Genomic DNA, 22948 nt, shown 5'->3' with positions numbered 1-22948 from the left:
ACTTGACAACAAATTGTTGGTAAACATGCACTTTAACGGTGTTTTGATAATTACGTTCAGCTTTTGGTTAAGTAAAATTATTGTAACGTACTTGTTATTGTCAATATTTCTTCCACATATTTACCAAATGTCCGTGGTCTAAGACTTAGCTATAATCCCTTTATTGCCTTAGCTGATGGACTCAAACATCCAAACAAACAGCTAATGCAAACGAAAAGATAATTACCAGATTTCCGTAACTATCTGTGAAATGGCTGCTTATTAATGACCGTAAATTCCCAGGACAATCATCCTGTTGTACTCTCTGTTTTTACATTTTGTATATATTAACGAAAAAAAGAAAGTTTCCTAAAAAGAATAGATAAATAAATTGATTAATAGAAAAATCAATTCATCGGCAATTTAAAAAAATATATATTTGAAAGTACATGTATAAAAACCCTTGCAAGTAGTACTTTAAACGTTGAATTCGTTCGCTTAAATGGTCACCGTTTTCTTTTTAGTTTTGAACCTACGCAACGCATACTTAGACGAATAGTCAAATGTTCTTGCGTTAATGGACAGTGCACTGTATAAGACTTTTTTTGGAGAGGATTTTGCCATGAATGTTAGGGGACAACACCTGCGTCGTTAGTTCTGCGGAGAGATTTAAGTATTGGTGTATAGCATCACAACGGATTGAGGGACCCCTTGGATATAACCGAGGCGACGTGTATGCTACCATGACGAAATTTCACGTCATCAATTTCCATTTATACGCAATATTAAGCACACCATATTTTTGCAGTAGATCAACGCACGACCTCATACATCAGCAAAACATCACCTGCTGTCACCAGATTTGTCTCCAGTCGTGCACGTTGGGATGAAATAAAGCGACGTCTGCGTCAGGAGCCAAACCATCCGGCGACGGTGGACGCTTTCCGTTACACATTGTCAGGCATATGCGTAATTTTTCTACTGCCATGTGTAATAGATGTGTGGCATGCGTCATTGCGAATGGTGGGCATATTCTTAACATGTGACTATACAGAGGTATGGCGCTTTACTGTGTCGGATCTCCTATTTCAGTTCATCGCCTTGGTCGATCTAAAAATACATGACTAATGACAGGTACGTCCCTGCTAATGATGACAGGTAAACGTGTATTCGGAGTCATCGTGTCTAAATATAGACCATATCCGTCCAGAAAGTGGTGTGTTTACCAAGTATGTCGCTGGCGATATTTCAATTACAGCTAGTAAATATACAGAAAAAGGCAAAACAATCATTAATAATAATTATATGACCTTTTACAATCCCGAAGTTACATTGAACATTAAAATGACATTCTACCATGTCTCCAACACTATGAAATAGGACTCTATGTTACTAGTACTATCATGCTACTCATCGGCTGCATTTGGGTTTTGACCAGTAACTGCCGAAATGCATCTGAATATGAATAATTCAGTTAAACAACACTCGCAACAAGAATTAGTAAATTTAAAATGTTTATTGAAAACACACACATATATATATATATATATATGGTGCTAGCTGCTGAGATCGAACGTGTGACCCCGTAAGTTACCATCTGTGCAACAGACACGGATGAAGAAATCGGCGACATTTTAATAACAAATTCAATGTTGAAAGCATAAGCGCTTAACTTTTTTGGTCCAATTTGATTTTTCAATTTTAAGCATCAGCGCACACTTGTACGATTTTTCAAAGATGTGATTAAAGTTGCATCTGATCACACTGGATTAGGTTCAGTTGCCCAAAAGTTCGTACATGTGTTCATTGAGTGTTGAAAATTGCATTTGAAGCCGGGGAAACACCCATGTTTTAGTACATATTGCTTTAGGTAGCAAATTTCACGATCTGTTAAAAATGATACATGACACATATCCAAGATATATTTTCTAGTAACTGGTATTTGGATAAAGATCATTTAGATTACTTATCCGAATTCATCGCAATAGAAAATTCCATTTATTCATTTAACTGTTTGTCACATCTAGGTTGAATCAGGCAGTAACATGCCATACCTCTTTCAATCCTGATTGATCGTCTCTCTGATTCACTCTTCTATCATAAAGATAATCCATTGGAAAGAAAGATTTGGTACTAAATGTAACAAATTATTTTGCATGTGAATTCACAAATAAATCAGTTGAAATACATTTTCTTTTAGCTATTAGTATATGTTCAGCTGTTTGTAGGAGTTGATTTCCAATGAAGTAATTGACAGTAAATTTAGATTGAATCATCTCATAAGTATATGTGAAGTTTTGACTACAATCAACAGCTTTCCCTTTTTGTATTGTTAGGCTGAAACGGCTTGAAATATTTCACTAGAAATTGAAAATTTACACTAGAATTCAATAGGATAACGGGACTCAAAAAAGCAGTGAAAAAACTTTAATTGAAACCTTTCATGATATGTAATATTGGCCATATTTTGCATAACCAGCTAATCACAGTTGTATCTGGTCACATTAGAAACTGCATATGATTCATTTTAAAAACAGATTTATGTTGGAGAATACTTAATTGGCTCTTACACATCTGTTCCATCCATCTTTTGGAAATATTTCCATAAACAATCATCAGGCCATTTCAATAATCTAACAATAAGCCCACTCTCTCTTTGATTTGACAAGTATAATAAAAACTAAATCCCCAACTGGATCCAACTTCAGCAAGAATGAGATGCCCATAGGGCCTGTACAGCTCACATGGATCTTTAAGCCTAGCAATGTTATACATGCCTATAAGTTGTGTATTTCAAATATTTCCAAATTAAAGCTCAGTCACTTAACTTCTTTGATGTGACAAGACCAATGGGTAATTTCTTATAACAGTCTTTCTCTTTTGATTCCCATTAAGAGTTCATATTATTATCAGGTTGGTATCTCAACTATGTAAAAACTATGACCCAGAAATAATGTCATTGAGGTGTGCCACACCCCAGGGTCACTTCTTACATAACAAATGTGTTTATCTCTAGATGCAATGTAATTATATATATATGGGTCAATTCTTGCAATGTGAATGTATTTATCTCTGGAAGCACAGCATTGCCATATATGGTTTATGGGTGGGATCTCATCTGTTTCAAATATATAGCAAGCAAACTATATCCCTGAGAGTGTGGCCAGACCCTAAGGCCATTTCTCACATCATGATTGTGTTTATTTCTTTATGCCCAACAATGCTATAAATGGGATCGAGATCTAAACTCCCCTCTTGCCTTTAGGATCCAAGATCCACTGTTTATACAAAATTGACTCCCCATCACCAAAACATGATTCAGACCAAATCTGGACAAAATCAAATCATTCCTACAAGAAAAGTAGGATTGTGAAGAATTTGCTCTGTTTTCCCCTATTGGGCACCACCATTCCCACCTAAGTGGGCCGAGATTCCCTATTTATACATAATTTACTTCCCTTCACCAAAAGATGCTTCAGACTATATATGGAGAAAATCCAATCATTCCTACAGGAAAAGTAGGCTTGTGAAGAATTTGCTCTGTTTTCCCCAGTTGGGCACTGCCCCTAAGTGCTCTGAGGGGCCAGGACACACCATTTAAACAAATATATACCTATTCCTCTAAGGATGCTTCTGACCAAATTGGGTCAAAATCACCTCAGATGTCATGACTAGTAGCATTTTTGTAGAAAAAGTTGACAGAAGATGGATGGACAACAGACACCACAGTATACCTACAGCTCACTAGGACTTTGGGCCAAGTGAGCTAAAAAAATCTCTGCTAGCCAATCAGGTAAGAATGAGTTTACCTTATTTGAAATGTACTTCCAAATATAGCTTTATTTAATCCTTCATAGTGGTTATCAATTCCAGGTAAGTATTACGATCACGTCACAACAAAATGAATACTAGCTGTAAATATAAGAAAATCTTCAGGAAAACGTCTTTACATTGAAAAATTAATAACAAAATGGAAGAATAAAGTATTGCACATCATAATTTACAAAAATTGTATCCTTTGATTGGTAACTAAAATCATGAACACAACGGTAAACAACAACGTACAGTAAGAAAGGAAACAATTCATCATTGTAAAGAGGCTGCATAAAAAGAAAAAGAGATTTGACTGATGTACATGTTCATACAGTCAGAGTGATATCAATTTCTAATTAATACAATCCAACATGTAAACATTTGATAAACACAACTTTTGAAATAAAAACAGAACATTTTTTGACATTATAGGTCAATGAAAAGCTGTATTTGATTTAGATCTCAATGCTTTAATAGACTAAAATGCTGCAGGTGAAATAAAACTGTATACCAATATACCAAGATAGAAAAAAAACAACACTACATAAAATGATAGTGTGAATATCATTAAAGTTAAAACTTAATTTAATACATAAAAAGACATGTAAGTCATATCAAGTGAGTGGGGTAGTATGTACACATACACCATAAAATAAAAACATATTGGACATGAACGGTTATTGGTGCATAAAAATTACACCTGATCATTTGATAAGAGGTCCCATTTACATATCAAGTATCATCTTTAGACTAGTAAATTTACTGTTAATTTCAATTCTGATGGAGTTAGTGTGCAAGGTTTACCTATATATTGGCAAATGAGTTCTGATATAAACCTTTACAGAAAATGCATCTGATATATTGATCCAATAACAATCTGCTGTGTTAAAATTCTTTTACAGGATAGAATGGGGATTTCTTTACTACTGCAAAAGTGCGTTTTTATACTAAGTACCATTCCTCCTGTAATTTATATCACAACGGGGCTTTATAATGAAAAGCTATGATGATTTCTCACTAAATGCACTGTCTATAATGCTTTGGCCCAACAAAATGTTCCATGACAAAGAAGTAAATTTGCTGGGTTTTTGACTGTGAACAGCCAGTGTCATTTTGAAGTGGGTTCTCCTTGTAGTAGCTGACGGAAATTTCACTAAACAAGTTATGAGAGTTCTGTTGCATTTAATCTGTGACAATCAAGGTAGTCCAAATTATCCTGACGTTCTATTGACTGTTTTTATATTGGTCTGGTCCAGGTAGAGAGTGCAGAACCACAAACCTTGGATGGTTCAACACTGTACTGAATGAGCTTTTAGTATTGTGAAGGAATGTTACAGTAATACGCAGAGACTTATCACATTGCGATTATAAAAATGATCTCCAGTACAAAAATATGTCTACAAACAACAAACAATCCATACCTCTCAAAAATACTTGCACAAGTCCCTTAGCCCTCTTAAATTATTCATAAAATATTCAACAATACCTTTTTATAACAGGTAAATATATACACATGTATATTCTTAATCATTCTGCATAGACCTATAAATAAAATCTTCAACAAATATTGCACATAAATATAAATGTAGAACAGGAATTCAGTAAAGTTGGCTGTGTGATATTTTAGATCAGCATCGATCTTGGAATGTTATCAAACATGATTTTTTAATCAACTCTTAATATAGGCTAGTTCAGGTTAGTATGCCATACATATATTTCAACTATTATGCTTAATAAAATCATCCTTACAGATGATTTACGATGTGAAATACTAAACAGTCGTAAAAACCTTGTCCCATATGCAGCTTACTTTACAAATCATTACTAAAAAAAACATACACTGGGATTAGTTCTATGATATACAACCGTGAATAACCATTGTAACAACGTTTCAGCTAACACAGTACTTGTCACTTCAGTTTCCTATAGAGACAAGTGTAGGTGTTGGAGACATGATACCTATCCATTTAAAGACTGTACCAATCATTACAAACAAATAATTAATGTTATACAACATATACATCATATAAGGGTAAAAACTATGTGTCATTAGATGCTTAAAAATCATGCCTGTACTGGCACAGAAATATATATCTAAATAATTCAAGATTTGCAGTTCAATCAGCATTCTTTCTTAAGTTGATATTCTTACATCAAAACCTGTTTGTTAATTCATATGTGACATTTCGATGACTACATTGTCCTCTATAGAAAAAGATCACTAGTGTGAAATATATTTGCACTGAGTGTATGAGATGATAATGAAATTAGAACTGGCTGTCGTATAACTTTATGTACATTAAGGTGGAAAGTAGTGGGAGAAGTGACAGGTCGACTTTGTAATCTACCATACTGTAGGTACAATAGAGTGCTCATACTGTAGTTACAACAGAGTGCTCATACTGTAGATACAACAGAGTGCAAGTCTAACCTGTGAAAACGATATGCTGATAACATTATGGAGACAGTCAAGAAATGGACACAGAAAGATTACACTGCCAACAGTACAATATTCATATGCAAGGAAAAAGTCAGTGGCACTATGTCCTACCCCAGCCTTCTTGTTAAGAAAGATGATGGTTTTTAGGGATAAGACACACATAGACCAATACTAGACTTGTCATCCCTTACACTAGAAGCATTGCATGGGTGTTGCTCAATATACGCAATGGAAATATTATGGAACAATATGACAGAAACAGGTAAATTCACATCCATGGCAATATGAACACATGTGGACATCCTTGTTGGGCAATTCAGAGGGTGAACAAAGGAAAGAAATGACAAAAGAAAAGACATCCATGAAAAGAATAAGATGAAAGGACAAGAAGTTTTGTCCTATAAGGGTGATCAAAACCATTCAGATAATATATCCCTGCAATAGCATTGCATCTGCAATAAAATCTCACAAGATTCTCCATAATAACCTTGTCCATCATATAGCCCCTGTAGTCACACATACATCCAAAATGAACTGCTGAATTCTGGTAATGTGTGGGTACTCTTTTGGGAACCTATTGCAAGTGTGAAATGAATTATAATGTATTATTCCAACATGAAAATGTGCCACAGGTGGAAAGAGCAGAAGTGTTTGTAACCCCTGGAGTATCAAGGACAAATCATTCTGCTCATGGTTTTACAACTACTGAAATGCATCATTCTTCTGAGAAGTAGGAGAGAGATTTGTAATCAGACTCGGATAACACCAGAAAGACACTGAGGGCAGGAAATTAAGTGGAAACAATCAGAGTCCTAGATCAACAAATCGGCACTAAAAGATCATGTAACAGAATAAAATCATATAACTGACTGGGACAGAGTAAAATCATATAACTGACTGGGACAGAGTTAAATCATATAACTGACTGGGACAGAGTAAAATCATGTAACTGACTGGGACAGAGTAAAATCATATAACTGACTGGGACAGAGTTAAATCATATAACTGACTGGGACAGAGTAAAATCATATAACTGACTGGGACACAATAAAATCATGTAACTGACTGGGACAGAGTAAAATCATATAACTGACTGGGACAGAGTAAAATCATATAACTGACTGGGACAGAGTTAAATCATATAACTGACTGGGACAGAGTAAAATCATATAACTGACTGGGACAGAGTAAAATCATATAACTGACTGGGACAGAGTAAAATCATATAACTGACTGGGACAGAGTAAAAATCATATAACTGACTGGGACAGAGTAAAATCATATAACTGACTGGGACAGAGTTAAATCATATAACTGACTGGGACAGAGTAAAATCATATAACTGACTGGGACAGAGTAAAAATCATATAACTGACTGGGACAGAGTAAAATCATATAACTGACTGGGACAGAGTTAAATCATATAACTGACTGGGACAGAGTAAAATCATATAACTGACTGGGACAGAGTAAAAATCATATAACTGACTGGGACAGAGTAAAATCATATAACTGACTGGGACAGAGTAAAATCATATAACTGACTGGGACACAATAAAATCATGTAACTGACTGGGACAGAGTAAAATCATATAACTGACTGGGACAGAGTAAAATCATATAACTGACTGGGACAGAGTAAAATCATATAACTGACTGGGACAGAGTAAAATCATGTAACTGACTGGGACAGAGTAAAATCATATAACTGACTGGGACACAATAAAATCATGTAACTGACTGGGACAGAGTAAAATCATATAACTGACTGGGACAGAGTAAAATCATATAACTGACTGGGACAGAGTTAAATCATGTAACTGACTGGGACAGAGTAAAATCATGTAACTGACTGGGACAGAGTAAAATCATGTAACTGACTGGGACAGAGTTAAATCATATAACTGACTGGGACAGAGTAAAATCATGTAACTGACTGGGACAGAGTAAAATCATATAACTGACTGGGACACAGTAAAATCATGTAACTGACTGGGACAGAGTAAAAATCATATAACTGTCTGGGACAGAGTAAAATCATGTAACTGACTGGGACAGAGTAAAATCATATAACTGACTGGGACACAGTAAAATCATGTAACTGACTGGGACAGAGTAAAATCATATAACTGACTGGGACAGAGTAAAATCATGTAACTGACTGGGACAGAGTAAAATCATATAACTGACTGGGACACAGTAAAATCATGTAACTGACTGGGACAGAGTAAAATCATATAACTGACTGGGACAGAGTAAAATCATATAACTGACTGGGACTATTGTTTCCACCTACCGTACATATGGAAAGTTTTAGTGCCATTATGCTTCACAATGGTCATTTGTTTGCTGTCTTTTGAAAGTGACAACGTAGTCATCGAAAAGTCACATTTTCTGGGAAGTTGGGATATAACACTATCTATTCAATGTACATGAACCTTAAAGAATGTCCTTTAAAAGCATTCTTTTTTTTCCTTTCCTCATAACATTCTTTCTCCTTTGGTGGACAAGTGAATACATTTCTTTGCAAACATTGCTATTGTAACTTTAACTTAAAAATTCTTTATTATGTAACAAACAACATTCTTCCTTAACTGACAACATTCTTTCTTTTCCAACATTATTTTTATCTCATTGCCTAACACCAGTTCTTCTTCCTAGACTAATAACAAATTTTCTTAGAATGAAATGTTTTCAACCCTCTTCTTTGACTAACTTGAAGGTTCCATCATGTGTTTTTTCACTCAGATGGTGTTTCACAATACCTTCCTGTGTAATCTGTGAAAAAACAAAAACATAGATAACTGATGTGATTAACTTTATATATAAGACACAGGTTAATGCAACTTGTTATTTACACAAATTGTTCATAAAATTAATGCAATTGTTTTATGGTACATTACTTACTGTGTGGAAATCTACAAAATTGTTTTTTACATAACTGATTATCTCTAAATTAGCCTCTACTACAGACTAAATATCAGGCTCATATAATATGTTGTTACTGATTCATAGAGAACCTCTGTTTCTCCCATCATTCTAATAATTATATCATCTGTCCGTAAGAGACCATGCCATACCTAACATAAGTTATTGTCTAAGGCATTGTCTCTGGTACTGATTTCATGTAGGATCATACTGCTGACTGTAATAACTCACTCACAACACTTTGTTTGAGAGAAATCTCTGCAGTCAATATAAACCAGTGATAAAGTTTCCAGTAATGGAGTGTCAATCTGTCTGACAGAATGAGGGGCTAGTGACTAATCTTCTTCAGCAGCTATCAAATGCTGAATGAAGAAAGGAATTCCATCGTGGCAGAGCGAGAGTTTAGATGGTGGTCCCTGGTTATGATGGCTGTCAATCAGTAGTTGCCTGATGTAACATCATATTTGTATCCCCATCCTAAAAGGACTTTTCCCTATATCATAAAAGTACTCTATGGATACATTTTTAAATTTCCCCTAACATAAAATTTTTATTCACAATTTTACAATCCTATATGATGAATATTACTAGGTTAGCAACAAGTCACTAGGCCATAGATACACCAGAGTTTCTTCTAAAAATGTCAAGGTAACTGATTACCTAACAGCTATAGTCAGTGATGGTGCAGAAAACTCAGGTGTCTAGTCAGGTGTACATTCTATATTATTATGAATACTAAACGACTATCTTGGAGGCAACTAGCTGATCATGAAGGGATAACAGTACACCTTTCATTTGCATGAAATGATGTCACGAATGAACGATCAATTAGTTGAAAATATAAAATTTTCTTAACATATATTTGTCACCTTTAAAAACTGATCTATGGTTAACAATAAATTGATTAAAATCAATTTTAACATGTCAGGATGTGCACTTCAGACACCTGATTCTGAATCTTAGATATAAAATATTGTAACAGTTTATGATACTAAATTGGACTTTTCTTTTATTCAAGATGAACCACAACATCAATATTTTTAATTAATTGATTCTTGTATTAATTATTCTTCAACTGCTGAGTATAAAATGGTAATATTAAAGTGTTGCTGAATATTATGAAAAGTAACAATTCCAATAAAATTATTCTTGAAATTGCCCAGAGCTTAATATAAAAGAAAATTTCTGAGCATATATAAGTATGTATTTGATATTTTTGAACTAGTTTTATTTCAAGATCATATGTTCTGTGGTTCAAAATCACTCTTAATATCTTTACATATGTTAGACAATCATCAGGATTTATTTAGCATTATACATATATTATAAATGCTATACATTTAACTAAATCCTTATAGGGAAAACAAGAAACAACAATTTTGGGCAATTAATGATATTATGACTATATACTATAGAAAGGCCATCTGAACAATATCTAGAGGGGAAGAGGACAAAAGTATCCAGGGGGAGATTATCACTAAATTTTTAGGGGACACTTTACAGACCATTCACAATGACTAACTGCCCCATGGAACCATGATTAATGGGGACTGTTAATCATAACCTACTGAAGCAGGTGCACCAAGCAACCAAGAAATGATGGTGGAAAATAGTGTATGAATTCTGCTTTACCAGCACTGTGCACCAGTTCACAACCAGCTGAGTTGTGCTGGAAACTGTGCATCAGTGTAGCTATGAAATTCTCCCTTATCCACCCTATTCTCCCATCCATGGTCCCCCCAACCTCTCTGCCAGACTGAAGATTGTACAAAAACAAATACATAATTGAAATGCACCTTTCAACAAAAATTTAGAATTAGATACAATAGAACCAATCACTCACTCCCATTCATTCACAGTAAATCGTGTAATTAACATTATATTATGGCAGTGTAAAGACCACGTAAAATTCATTCACAAAGATATTCCTCTCATGTTTTTGAGAGCTGCTGATTTGTACATTAAACACGATGTTCTATCATCCTAAACCTACCTTGTGTACATGTACATGTGAAGGAAAGTATAGCAGACACATTGAATACACAAATGCCACCATTTTGACAAAGTGTAGCTGACCCAGAACATGCATGATAGGCCAACTCGCAGTGTTGACCTTTGAACCCTGGTGGACACATGCAACGATATTCATCCTTTACAACCAGACAGTTTCCACCATTCTGACAGATGGACCGATCGAGGTGTGCTAGTGAGTAATTATAAACATACCACAGTGTTATCTGTCAGTCAGTACCTTTTTTATCCATAACTTAATACATATATCTTGGGGTGATAACAAAAACATTTTTTTAGTGATAATTTTGGTGATATCGGCAAAACTTGAAAGAAAACAAGGTGTCAAACTATCAATAAAAAACATGTAACAAGCAAGCACTACAAGATTAACCTTCAAATTTGAATAAGCATTTCTAGAAAAGTCTGTCGGTCATTTGTCAGAAATATGCTTTATATGATATACAGTCATATAAAACTCGCTGAGAGAATATCATTGGGAATTGTAATTTAGTTGCTCTGGAGGAATTGAACACATCAATAACTTGCCTAAGTGAATCAAGGTTTTCCTTTTGATGGATGAAAAGATTATTTACAATAAAAAGGATTGAGAAACAAAAAAAAAAAAAAAACTGAGATGACTGCAAGGCAATATAATACACAATGATGTGATAACAACACATATTTTACTTACGCCCACAGGGATCCAGTCTCTCACACGTGGTGCCTACAAATCCTGGAGGACAGGAGCACTGGAATGCCCCTTTACTATCCTCTGAACAGGTGCCCCGTACACAGGGGTCAGCCTCACATCCCTCTATGTTTTTTACACAAAATTCTCCCTGAAAGTTAATTTTTCTATTACAATAATGATAAAAATAACTATATTCTGAAATGGAAAATAAATTGTATTCACAGCACTGGGGAGATGGACATAATAATATATTTTGAAACAACTTTTAAAATTAAAAATATTTTTATCCACATATATAATACTAAAAAATTTTTTTATCAAAAATATAATGTAGCATTCATTGTATTACATAATCTACAATGTATACATACCGAATACCCAGGCTGGCAATCACAAACAGCTTCACCATCATTGTCCCAGCAGTCACCATGATGATTACAAATATCTGCTGCACAGTTGTCTAGACAAAAAATGAACAAATCATATACATGTACTGTATAAATTGTAAGAATTGATAGTTTGATAAATGTAGGACAAATAACAATGTAGATGATAAATGGCAAGCTGTTGACAAGCAAGAATCAAGTCAAGGAACTGTTACTAATTGTCAATAAAACTTAAGAATAAACAGATACAAGAGTTCCTGGATGTTGAGTATCCTTCCTTTACTGTTTTATGTTTACATATTCTAAGGATCTCTATTGAATACCCTGTGGTATCCATCTAGGAACCATACAGCAATCTAAGACTTCAAGAGTGTTGGTTCTCCAACTTTGTTTTCTCCTTCCTAATTGTCAATATAAATTATACAATTATACAAGAGATCCCAGAGGGATCTTGGCGCCCACCATTTGAGGATCTGTTTTCAGTTCTTGAAGATTTTTTTTTGTTTGTTACTGGTGTTGTAAATGTTCATGAACTGGTCTTCATTGAATGTACTCAATGATGGCACAAGATATTTTTATTAAGCACCTATTAGCAAATATCATTTGAAAAAGATCCCAAAGTATTATTAGATAGCAGTCAGTTACAGGTGGATAATGGACAATATGCTTGTGCTGTATTACTGTCGACATCCAAGATGGCTGCCTGTTGGCCACCTTGATTTCAAATCAGTCCAAAAAAGGTACAATGCACAACTAGGGACCAAGGGAAACCAACATCTATGAAATATCAGAAGGATCCATCCTGGACTTCCTCAGATATAGCAGTAACAAAATTTTACTCTCAAAATCCAAGATGGCTGCCTGTCAGCCATCTTGATTTCGGATCAGTCCAAAAAGGTATAATGCACAACTTGGAACCAAAGGGAACCTGCATATGAAATTTGGGAAAGATCCATCCAGTACTTTCCAAGAAATAGCAGTAACAAACTTTTACATTCAAAATCCAAGATGGCCACCTGTCTGCCATCTTGAATTCGAATCAGTCCAAAAAAGGTACAATGCACAACTAGGGACCAAGGGGAAACTGCATATGAAATTTGAGAAAGATCCATCCAGTACTTTCCAAGAAATAGCAGTAACAAACTTTTACTTCCAAAATCCAAGATGGCCACCTGTCTGCCATCTTGAATTCGAATCAGTCCAAAAAACGTACAATGCACAACTAGGGACCAAGGAACCTGCATATGAAATTTGAGAAAGATCCATCCAGTACTTTCCAAGAAATAGCGGTAACAAACTTTTACATTCAAAATCAAAGATGGCCACCTGTCGGCCATCTTGAATTCGAATCAGTCCAAAAAACGTACAATGCACAACTAGGAACCAAGGGGAAACTGCATATGAAATTTGAGGAAGATCCATCTAGTACTTTCTCAGAAATAGCGGTAACAAACTTTTACTTCAAAAATCCAAGATGGCCACCTGTCAGTTCAAAAAAGGTACAATGCACAACTTGCATATGAAATTTGAGAAAGATCCATCCAGTACTTTTCCAGAAATAGCGGTAACAAGAATTGTTTACGGACGGACGGACGGACGGACGCCTAGACCACGGACCACGGACGCAGGGCGATTTGAATAACCCACCATCTGTTTGAATAGATGGTGGGCTAAAAATAGGTGTTGCTCAGAGAAACCATGACTTTGCAATTGTTTTCCAATATGGCCACCATGGCTGCCATATTCAACTTTTGAGAACAACACTTTGATGGCTTCCTGTCAATTTCCTGCACAATTGCACCAGCACACCTTGAGAAGTTTAAAATGTAATTTTCAAGATATTGGCAATTTACAAATATATCAACTGTTAAAAAACATGACCTGTATGTTAAGCACTAGGAGATTTCCTGTGTAATATTCACAAAATTAAGAAAAATAAAATTGGGAATTCAGGAAAATATGTTATATATATTAATAAGCAGTATGTATGTCTTGTCATTTACAGCAAAATCTATTGCTCTCACAATGGTATGTCACATGGTATAACTTATAAACATTTACTTCATGCAAACTGACCATTAATTTGACAGAACCAGCCGGTCACTCCAGTTGGACATGTACAAAAGACACCATACTCATCCACAGCACACTGACCACCATTCTGACACGGATTTGGGTCACAGGATGTCACCAGGGTCTCACAATACAGACCTGAACAACAAGTAAATTCTGAGATTAGATTGGAAATATGGACCATAATGAAGTACACAGGATAAGAGAGAATTCATTCTAGTTTTAAATCATACAGAGAGAGCTTTTTTTGGCAGAGATATCAACTTTTTAAAAGTTAGAGAAATTCTTATTAGTCATCAATCGCATCTGAACAGCAACTTCGTGTATGCTATACAATTGCCAATAAAGGATGTGTGATTGTTCATTGCAATTAAATTAGGTGTTAGAATACAGATTATAATGACTGTCAGTCAAAGCAGAGGATTAGTCCTAGGCATGAAAAGGAAGAATAAAGAAATCCTAAAGGATGTGTGATTGTTCATTGCAATTAAAAAATCCCCCTCCTAGGCATGAAAAGGAAGAATAAAGAAATCCTCGATAAAAAATCCCATCTAACCCCCCTCCCCCCCACCATCCCCTATCCAAAAGAAAAGTGAAAAGAAAATAAACAAAAGGGCCATGACCCTTAAAGTTAATCTGACAATTCATAAATGGATGCACAAACCCACATTCGGTTTAAATCTAATCAAGTATTAAGGAAGAGTAGCCTTTTGCAGCAAAGTTATTGACTAACTTTCCCATTTTGGGCCCTGCTCCCAGGACCCTATGGGTTAAATCAACTTTTTGGATTTCAGAAATGATAAACCACCTGCAATAATGTTTCAGTTCAAACTTGGTTGAAATCTACCCAGGCATTAAAAAGAAGTAGCATTTTGAAGCAAAATATTGACTCACTTCTCCATTTGGAGCCCTGTCCCTAGATACTTGGGGGTTGAATCAACTGTCTGAATTTAAGAATTAATTGCTTACCTTTACAGATGTCTCATACAAAATTTGAATGAAACTCATTCAAGCATTAAGGAACAGTAGCATTTTGAAGCAAAATATTGACTAACTACCCTTTTGAGGCTCCAACTCAAATGATGTTTCAGATCAAATTTGGTTGAAACCCACCCATGTGTTAAGCAGGAGTAGTGTTTTAAAGGAAAAGTTTACAGACAGCACACGACACAAGACAAGGGATGATATATGATAGCAAGAGTTCATCTGTTCATCCTGACCTTTTGGGTCAGATGACCTAAGAAGATTGGGTAAATGTCATAGATGTCTAACAATGGTGAAAGCCATGGAACAGAGAATTAGAAATCAGCTGGAGATTCTCCCCAAAGAACGAAGTAGAAAAAAAAGCTGATGAAACATCATTTCATGACTTTAATTCTTCAACAAGTCTGATTACTACTGCCATTACTCAAACAAATTATATACCTGAGTAGGGCGGTGAACAGCTACATACAACTCCACTGCTTGAGATACTACAAATACCATTGTTTTGACAGGGTTGGCTCTGGCAATCATTTACACCAAGCTCACATCTTATCCCTACAAGTATAACAATTATACACAGATAAAAGAAGTTTTCAGTAATTTCTATATTCCTACATTTTCTCTGTTGCTTATTGTCTCTGTTTTAAAATGCAACAAATGATTCAGAATTAACAAAAAAATTAATATCAAATTGCATCATGACCTATTACAATGACGAAGTGGAACTTTCTCTATCAAATTAACACAAAACATGTTTCAGATATTTTAGAAATCCACAAATCAGGAGCTTTAGGCATGTGATTTCACTATTGTCCAATATATAGTTTATGTTTCATTCATCAAATAAAACAGAACATTTTTTCATCAATATGAAATATGCCATTTGGGTAGGCATATTAATGTTTTCACAAAAACTGAAATGTACACACTGCTTTATGTTTTATTCCCATACAAAAACAAAGAAATTAGGAACTCCAGGTATCAATTGGTGTAAAACCTACCTGAGAATCCTGGTGGACAAATACACTGAAAATTTCCATCTGTTTCACTGCAATAAGCACCATTCTGACAAGGAGAGTGGTCACATGGGCTTATCTTCTCTTCACATCGACTGCCTGTCAAAACACATCACCGTTAATTTTCTGTTGAGCTAAGCAGTTTAGGGCAAAACCAAACAATTTGATTAGTATTATTTTTCTTCTTACAGTGAAAACTGAATTCTCTATGAAATCAAAACAAATCAATTTTATTTAAATTTAAAAGATCATCACAATATTGTTCATACCAATGAAGTCTGTTGTACATATACATTTATAGTTGTCTACCATGTCCACACAGCTACCACCATTGTAACAGGGTTGAGAGTAACAAGGTAGAATGCGTGTTTCACACTGGAGACCTGTGAAACCTGATGAGCATTGACACCAGTGTATTGTCATTCCAACAGCTACCTGGCAATATCCACCATTCTTACAAGGGTTAGGATAACAAGGATCTTTGATTTGACTACAAAATGGGCCTGAAATCAAATGATACAGTAAAATTGTTTTACATATATACTGCTTAACAACTTGTTGGTATAGCTTTTTGAAAACGTTCATAATAAAAACAAAATTATGAAAAATTTTAGGCAAGAAAAATAAATTGTGCATTTAAATAATGACAATGAGAATCACTGTTAGTTAGATAACTGAATATCCCAAGGTAATGTTTTTCTGTTGCATACCTGTATATCCCTGGTTACAAACACAGATGTACAGATCATTCTTTGATATACAGCTGCCATGGATACAGGTGTCAGGACTGCATGTTTTCTGAGCCAGGTCACATGACTGTCCTGTGTACCCTGCATCACAGATGCATTTTCCTTCTTCACAAGTTCCATGGACACAAAAGCTATCTTCACATGGGACACGACTCTCACAGCTGTCCCCAGTAAAACCTTCCACACACCAGCACTGGAAGGTATCAGCTTTGTTTAGGCAGGTGCCCCCGTTCTGACAAGGGCCACTGACACATGGCACATAATTTTCACAGTCATGACCAACATAGCTTGACTGACATGTACAGGAATACAGCCCCACCCCTAACTCCTCACATAAGCCCCCATGTTGACAAGGGTTTTTGATACAAGGATAAATGGCAGTCTCACAGTGATGACCAGTGTAATTGATAGGACAAGAACATTTGTAAGAACCATTAATATCATTACACACACCAAAATTCTCACAGGGACTGTCTCCACAGGGTGTGTACTTCTCACACTGTAAACCTTCATAGGTTGGTATACAGCTACAATCAAATGATGTCCCAGAGTTAGTACAGGTACCACCATTAAAACATGGCTTAGTTATACAAGGGACATAACTCTCACATAAACGTCCTGTATATCCAGGAAAGCAGCTACAGTTGAATGCTGAATTGTCAATTGAATTAACACAAGTTGCACCATTCTTGCAAGGCTGACTTGCACAAGGAAGCACAGTCTCACACTTTGGCCCTGTTATGCTTTCAGGACAAATACAGGAATATGTATTGTTGGGTAGATTCAAACATGTGGCATTATTTTGACAAGGATGCTTGGAACATTCCAAGAAATTTTCACAAGTTATTCCAGCAAATTCCTCCAGGCAATTACATAGGAACGAGCTGTCTGATGTTTCTATACATGTAGCATTATTTAAACAAGGAGTAGGCTGACAAGGGAATTGTCTTTTGTTTTGACAATTTTTACCAGTAAATTCCTGAGTACAATTACATTCATATTCTGTCGTTGATCCATTAGAAATGCATGTACCGCCATTTTCACACGGCATAATAGAGCAGGGAAGTCTAGATTCACACAATCTCCCAGTAAAAGCAGCCGTGCATGTACAACTGAATTCTTCAGTTGATATCAGTTCACAAATCCCGTTATTTTTACATGGCAGACTTACACATGGATGTTCAAACTCACAAAATTGACCGATGGTTTTAGCTGGGCAATCACACATCTCTTGACCTTCACTGACCACACAAGTTCCATTGTGACAAGGATTAAAATGACAAGGGATCCTGAACTCACAATAAGTTCCAGTGTGACCGGGGCCACAGTCACACGTATAGGTTGTCCCTGTCCCCACACAGCGGGCGCCATTAACACACGGCTGACTAGCACATGGCAGAGGTATATCACAATGCTCACCAGTAAAAGTCAGTGGGCATGTGCATTGGATGTGGTGTTCACCTGACATAGTACACAAACCCCCATTCTGGCATGGCTGGCTATGACAGGGATTGGAAAACTCACAGTGATTTCCTGCAAAGTAAAGTAAATCTCATGTATAAACTGTTTAACACTCAAATACAACAGAGTATAACAGTAACACCTCTGATTTAAATATGAATTAAAGATATTAGCTACGTAACATCAGAGTCTGAAAGTTTACTGTTTCTGGACATTTGAAGAATCTGAAAACAGCATATCAGTATAATAAACAATTGATACAAACATTGAAAACTATTCTAGAAAAACATACCATCTTTTTTTTATAAATGACTGGTTACAGAAGATAAAAAAAAATGAGATTAATTTCACTTACCACTGTAGCCAGCAGAGGAATCACAATAACACTGGTACTCCCCTAAACCCAAGCCAGAAGGACAGAATAACTTGTTTCTATGGCAACATTGTCCTCCATTTAGGCAGGGAAATGAATCACATGGATTGACTTCGGACTCACAAGTAGGACCAGTAAAGTGGTCTGAACAAGTACAACTGAAGCCATCTATCCCATCAACACATGTACCTTTCAAAAAATTCAAACAAGATTGCAAAAATTAATGACCAAACAATCAACCATAATAACATGTGGAAGCCTTATTAATAATTCTTTGATAAATACAATAAAATGTGAGCTAACAATACCTTAATATACAGAAACCATCAATGACCCAATGTAATGTTTAAAAATTTACAAACCAGATGAGCAAAGAGAAACCATGCATTTAATATAAAGCTTTAACGTACACACATTATAAAAGGATACCAGACAACAATGTTTCGATATATCAGCTGACCTTTGTACATGGAGTGATTCAAGGATATTATAACTAGAATATCCAACACAAATGAAGTAGGATGTATATACATTTAAAGTAATATCAAATCATAATATAATTCACAAAAAAGAGGCTTTCAGAGATTATCGTCAAGATCTTTCAAATATCCACAATTTAAAATTTAAGACTCATTCTTGTGGTTTTATCATACGATGATATTCAGTAGGATAGTATTTTAAATTGAGCCTTTCCATAATATCCTCTTTTAATGTAATATACTTACCATGGCCATTACACAGCGATGGGGCTAGAGAGCATTCATCAATATTAGTCTGACACAGGGTACCTGTAAACCCTGCCAGACAGTGGCATCGCTGGGACTGACCAATGGGAATACACACTCCATGGTTCATACAAGGGTCAACTACAATACACATAAAGACTGATAAGGACAAATGACAGACAGAACTACAGAGGACAAACCTTACATACTTTTAAAAACGACTAGTAGGCATCAATATGTTGACCTTTATATTCTCAATTCATCATGTTTGTTTCAAAGTATTAAATGTCTGAACCCTGGGGTAACACATCACAATTTCGTGTTACAATCAATGAAACACACATGGGGTTTTTATCATGACACAATATTTACAGTTCAAAAGGAACACCTTTCACTACTTTACAGTCAGAAGGTTCAGGTAAAAAGGAGTGTCAGTAAGAAATTAATGCACATCAAGTTGGTATCCAGATATTAATACTCACTTGATATTTTCAAATAAATTTCTTAGAAAGGAATTAATACTGCAACCATAATAATGAGTAGTCCAAAATACATGACAACAAAAACTACTTTGACATGTACATATGTAACACTTCATCTTACATGTACCTAGTCTTACCTAAACACAGCTGTTTCCTTTCACATGTAGCTCCAGCTCTATCTGGGGGACAGACACAACTGAAGCCATTCACCTGGTCCTGACAGGTACCTCCAAACAGGCACGGCTCTAACTCACAGTCATCTATGTCTGTCTCACACATCTCTCCTGTTTGTTGTAGACAGAGCACATCAACATATTACATAATGATAATGTTAGGACTAAAGACTAAATGTTATACACGGACATCAATAATGATTAAAAAACTTTCCCATATTTCAAAGTTATTTTGTTTTATATGAAGAAGACTTTAAAAGGTATTTATTATGTATAGTTTATTATCTAATACCAGTGCTTTGACCAAAAAGACTTTGTGATAAACAATATGAAGCATGAAATATATGTCACATTCAGCATCTGCAACATTAATGTGCCTTTTGCAGAACAATCCTACCTACATCTCTCATGCAAATACGATACATACATGTACATCACATAAAGTTTCTCATATATATGTATAGGACTGCATATTTTTCCTCATTCTTTCATACCCTTCTAGATATGATAAATATAAATGTTCTCTTATATACCACTACAAATAGTAATAATTACAACTTATACCTGTATACCCTACTGGACATTCACAGCTAAATGACCCCTGTCTGTCAGTACATATTCCTCCGTGCTGACAGGGAAGACTGACACACTCATCCATTTCTTGTTCACATTGCCTTCCAACATATCCATCAGCACATTTACATGTGTAGCCTGCAGCAGTTACCTGAAACAAACAAAATGTTCTTTTCATGAGAAATAAATCATCTAACTAAATTATTATTGCACATTCACACATTGATGTCCATATCGTGAGTACATGACTCCAGGATGACCATTCCATGTCAGAGAAAAAAGGAAATAAGCTCAAGTCAGCACACATAGGAAAAAACAAACAACAAAGAGCCAATTAAACTGTCTATAAATCTATTGAACATCACAAATTTTAAATCAATTTTAGATCTATTCCTGTGACAACAAATTTGTTTTGTTTCCCTTTTTTGAAGACAACTGAGTAACATCTTAGATCACATTGTATCACTGACTGACCTGACATGTGGCTCCGTTCAGACAGGGGTGAGTTGCACATGCATGGAAAAGAAGGTGACATCGACTGCCTCCATATCCTGTTCAAATTGAAAGAAAAAATATCAATATACTGTATCACAGTTGATCATTCTGAGTATGGTATCCTCATGACTGAAAATCCAAATTGGCATATATAACTGAAAGTTTATTAAATGAGTAGATTTCAGTTCAGACTTTATCTTTGTTAACAATTATCTTAGAAAGGATAAGATATAAACCATGAACATGAAATGATTATTTATGAATGTGTGTTGATATCCATGACGAAAGAAATGCACCCAGTCTGTAAAGCAATGATAACACAAATTCTATAGACAATAATGGTTCCATTGGTTCTGTATTATGTCCTCTAATCAATAATTCATTCAAGGACCAATAATGCCAATGCAAAGGCCATTTCATAGTGTGATATAACCCAAATGTCACAAAGCCAACACATCTGCATGACTTTTGTTTTCCATCACATTCAGTGCTGAGTGCTAAGCAAAAAAGCACAAAGTATCATTTTAGATGATCTTGGTATGTTTTAGCTAAACAAAGAACCAATAGCCTTTAGATGATGTGCCAGCATAGACAGCATTTATGATTTAGATGTTTAAATTTTAGGTTAATAATTTCCTTTCCTTATCATTAGTAGACATAACAATTTAAGAATTGTGTTTGCTGTTTTTATATATAGATTTTGCAATATATTGAGAAAAAAAAATGTAAAAAAATCTCTGAGCTCTTATATATATTAATTACCTGGTATGCAAGTACAGTAGAACTGGTATCCACGTAAAGCTGTACACACGCCATGCTCACAAGGGTTTGGGCTACATACATTGACATCTACTGGTGGCAAAGCTGGTTGAAAATACAGTGTACTGATATACAGTGTATACCAAGTTGAAGGAGTTCCCAAACATTTGCTAATCTACATGACAATTTGAACCTTTACTTGTGTATCTCATAAATAAATTATGATACATTCTTATCACAATTTCTAAGCAAGATTAAGTTGACAGCCATTTTGTGTTAACCTATAATCCATGTGTATCTCTATAAACTCAATAACAGATGTCTGTTATTTACGAACAGAAGTATGTGTGTCTTAATAAACATGGTTTTTCAAAATTAAGTATATGGGAAAAACCAGCTCAAATTTTGATATAATTACATTTCATTTTACTATATACATGTACTGTAATGGAAAAGGTATTGTATTTTGAAATATACTGAATGAATCTGAAAGCAAGTAAACCACTTAGAATAAAATGTGATTAGCTATTGTGAGACTTACAGGTTGAGTAAGACGTCTGTATTAAATACAAACTGAACAGGAGTGCTTCAGCCAGCCAACAACTGCTGGAATTCATCCTGCTTTCATGGCCTCTACATTAGCCTGGACTAAAGTCTGAAATATAAAAAATCTCTCAAAACTCTCTGTGTTTTTCTATCAACTTAATTGATTTACATTTTGTACATAATTTGTACATTTCAAGTACAACTACTAGTTTTAACATACTTACCTATCAGATGCGGTACTATCAATTTTATTTTATACTCCTATTTGAATATGTAACTTCTGAACTGA

General features: G+C 35.1%; 1 protein-coding gene across 1 annotated transcript; it reads right to left on the bottom strand.

Annotated features, from left to right (window-relative positions):
- Positions 1–10809: 10809 nt before the first annotated feature.
- On the bottom strand, positions 10810–22730 carry LOC132554281 (neurogenic locus notch homolog protein 1-like). The gene is made up of 14 exons (XM_060218588.1): positions 22655–22730; positions 22117–22218; positions 21334–21410; positions 20842–21010; positions 19632–19772; positions 18889–19095; positions 17034–18605; positions 16309–16422; positions 15749–15862; positions 14327–14461; positions 12236–12324; positions 11865–12012; positions 11154–11363; positions 10810–10916 (listed from the first exon to the last, which is right to left on the bottom strand). The coding sequence occupies exons 1-14, from the start codon at positions 22728–22730 to the stop codon at positions 10810–10812; spliced, it is 3261 nt and encodes a 1086-aa protein (XP_060074571.1).
- Between the last annotated feature and the right edge of the window lie 218 nt (positions 22731–22948).

Source organism: Ylistrum balloti, unplaced genomic scaffold, assembly GCF_031769215.1.
Source record: "Ylistrum balloti isolate Yb309-2 unplaced genomic scaffold, AGI_CSIRO_Ybal_v1 Utg370388, whole genome shotgun sequence".
Classification (NCBI taxonomy): Eukaryota; Metazoa; Mollusca; class Bivalvia; order Pectinida; family Pectinidae; genus Ylistrum; species Ylistrum balloti.
This window is presented reverse-complemented; position numbering and strand designations above follow the sequence as displayed.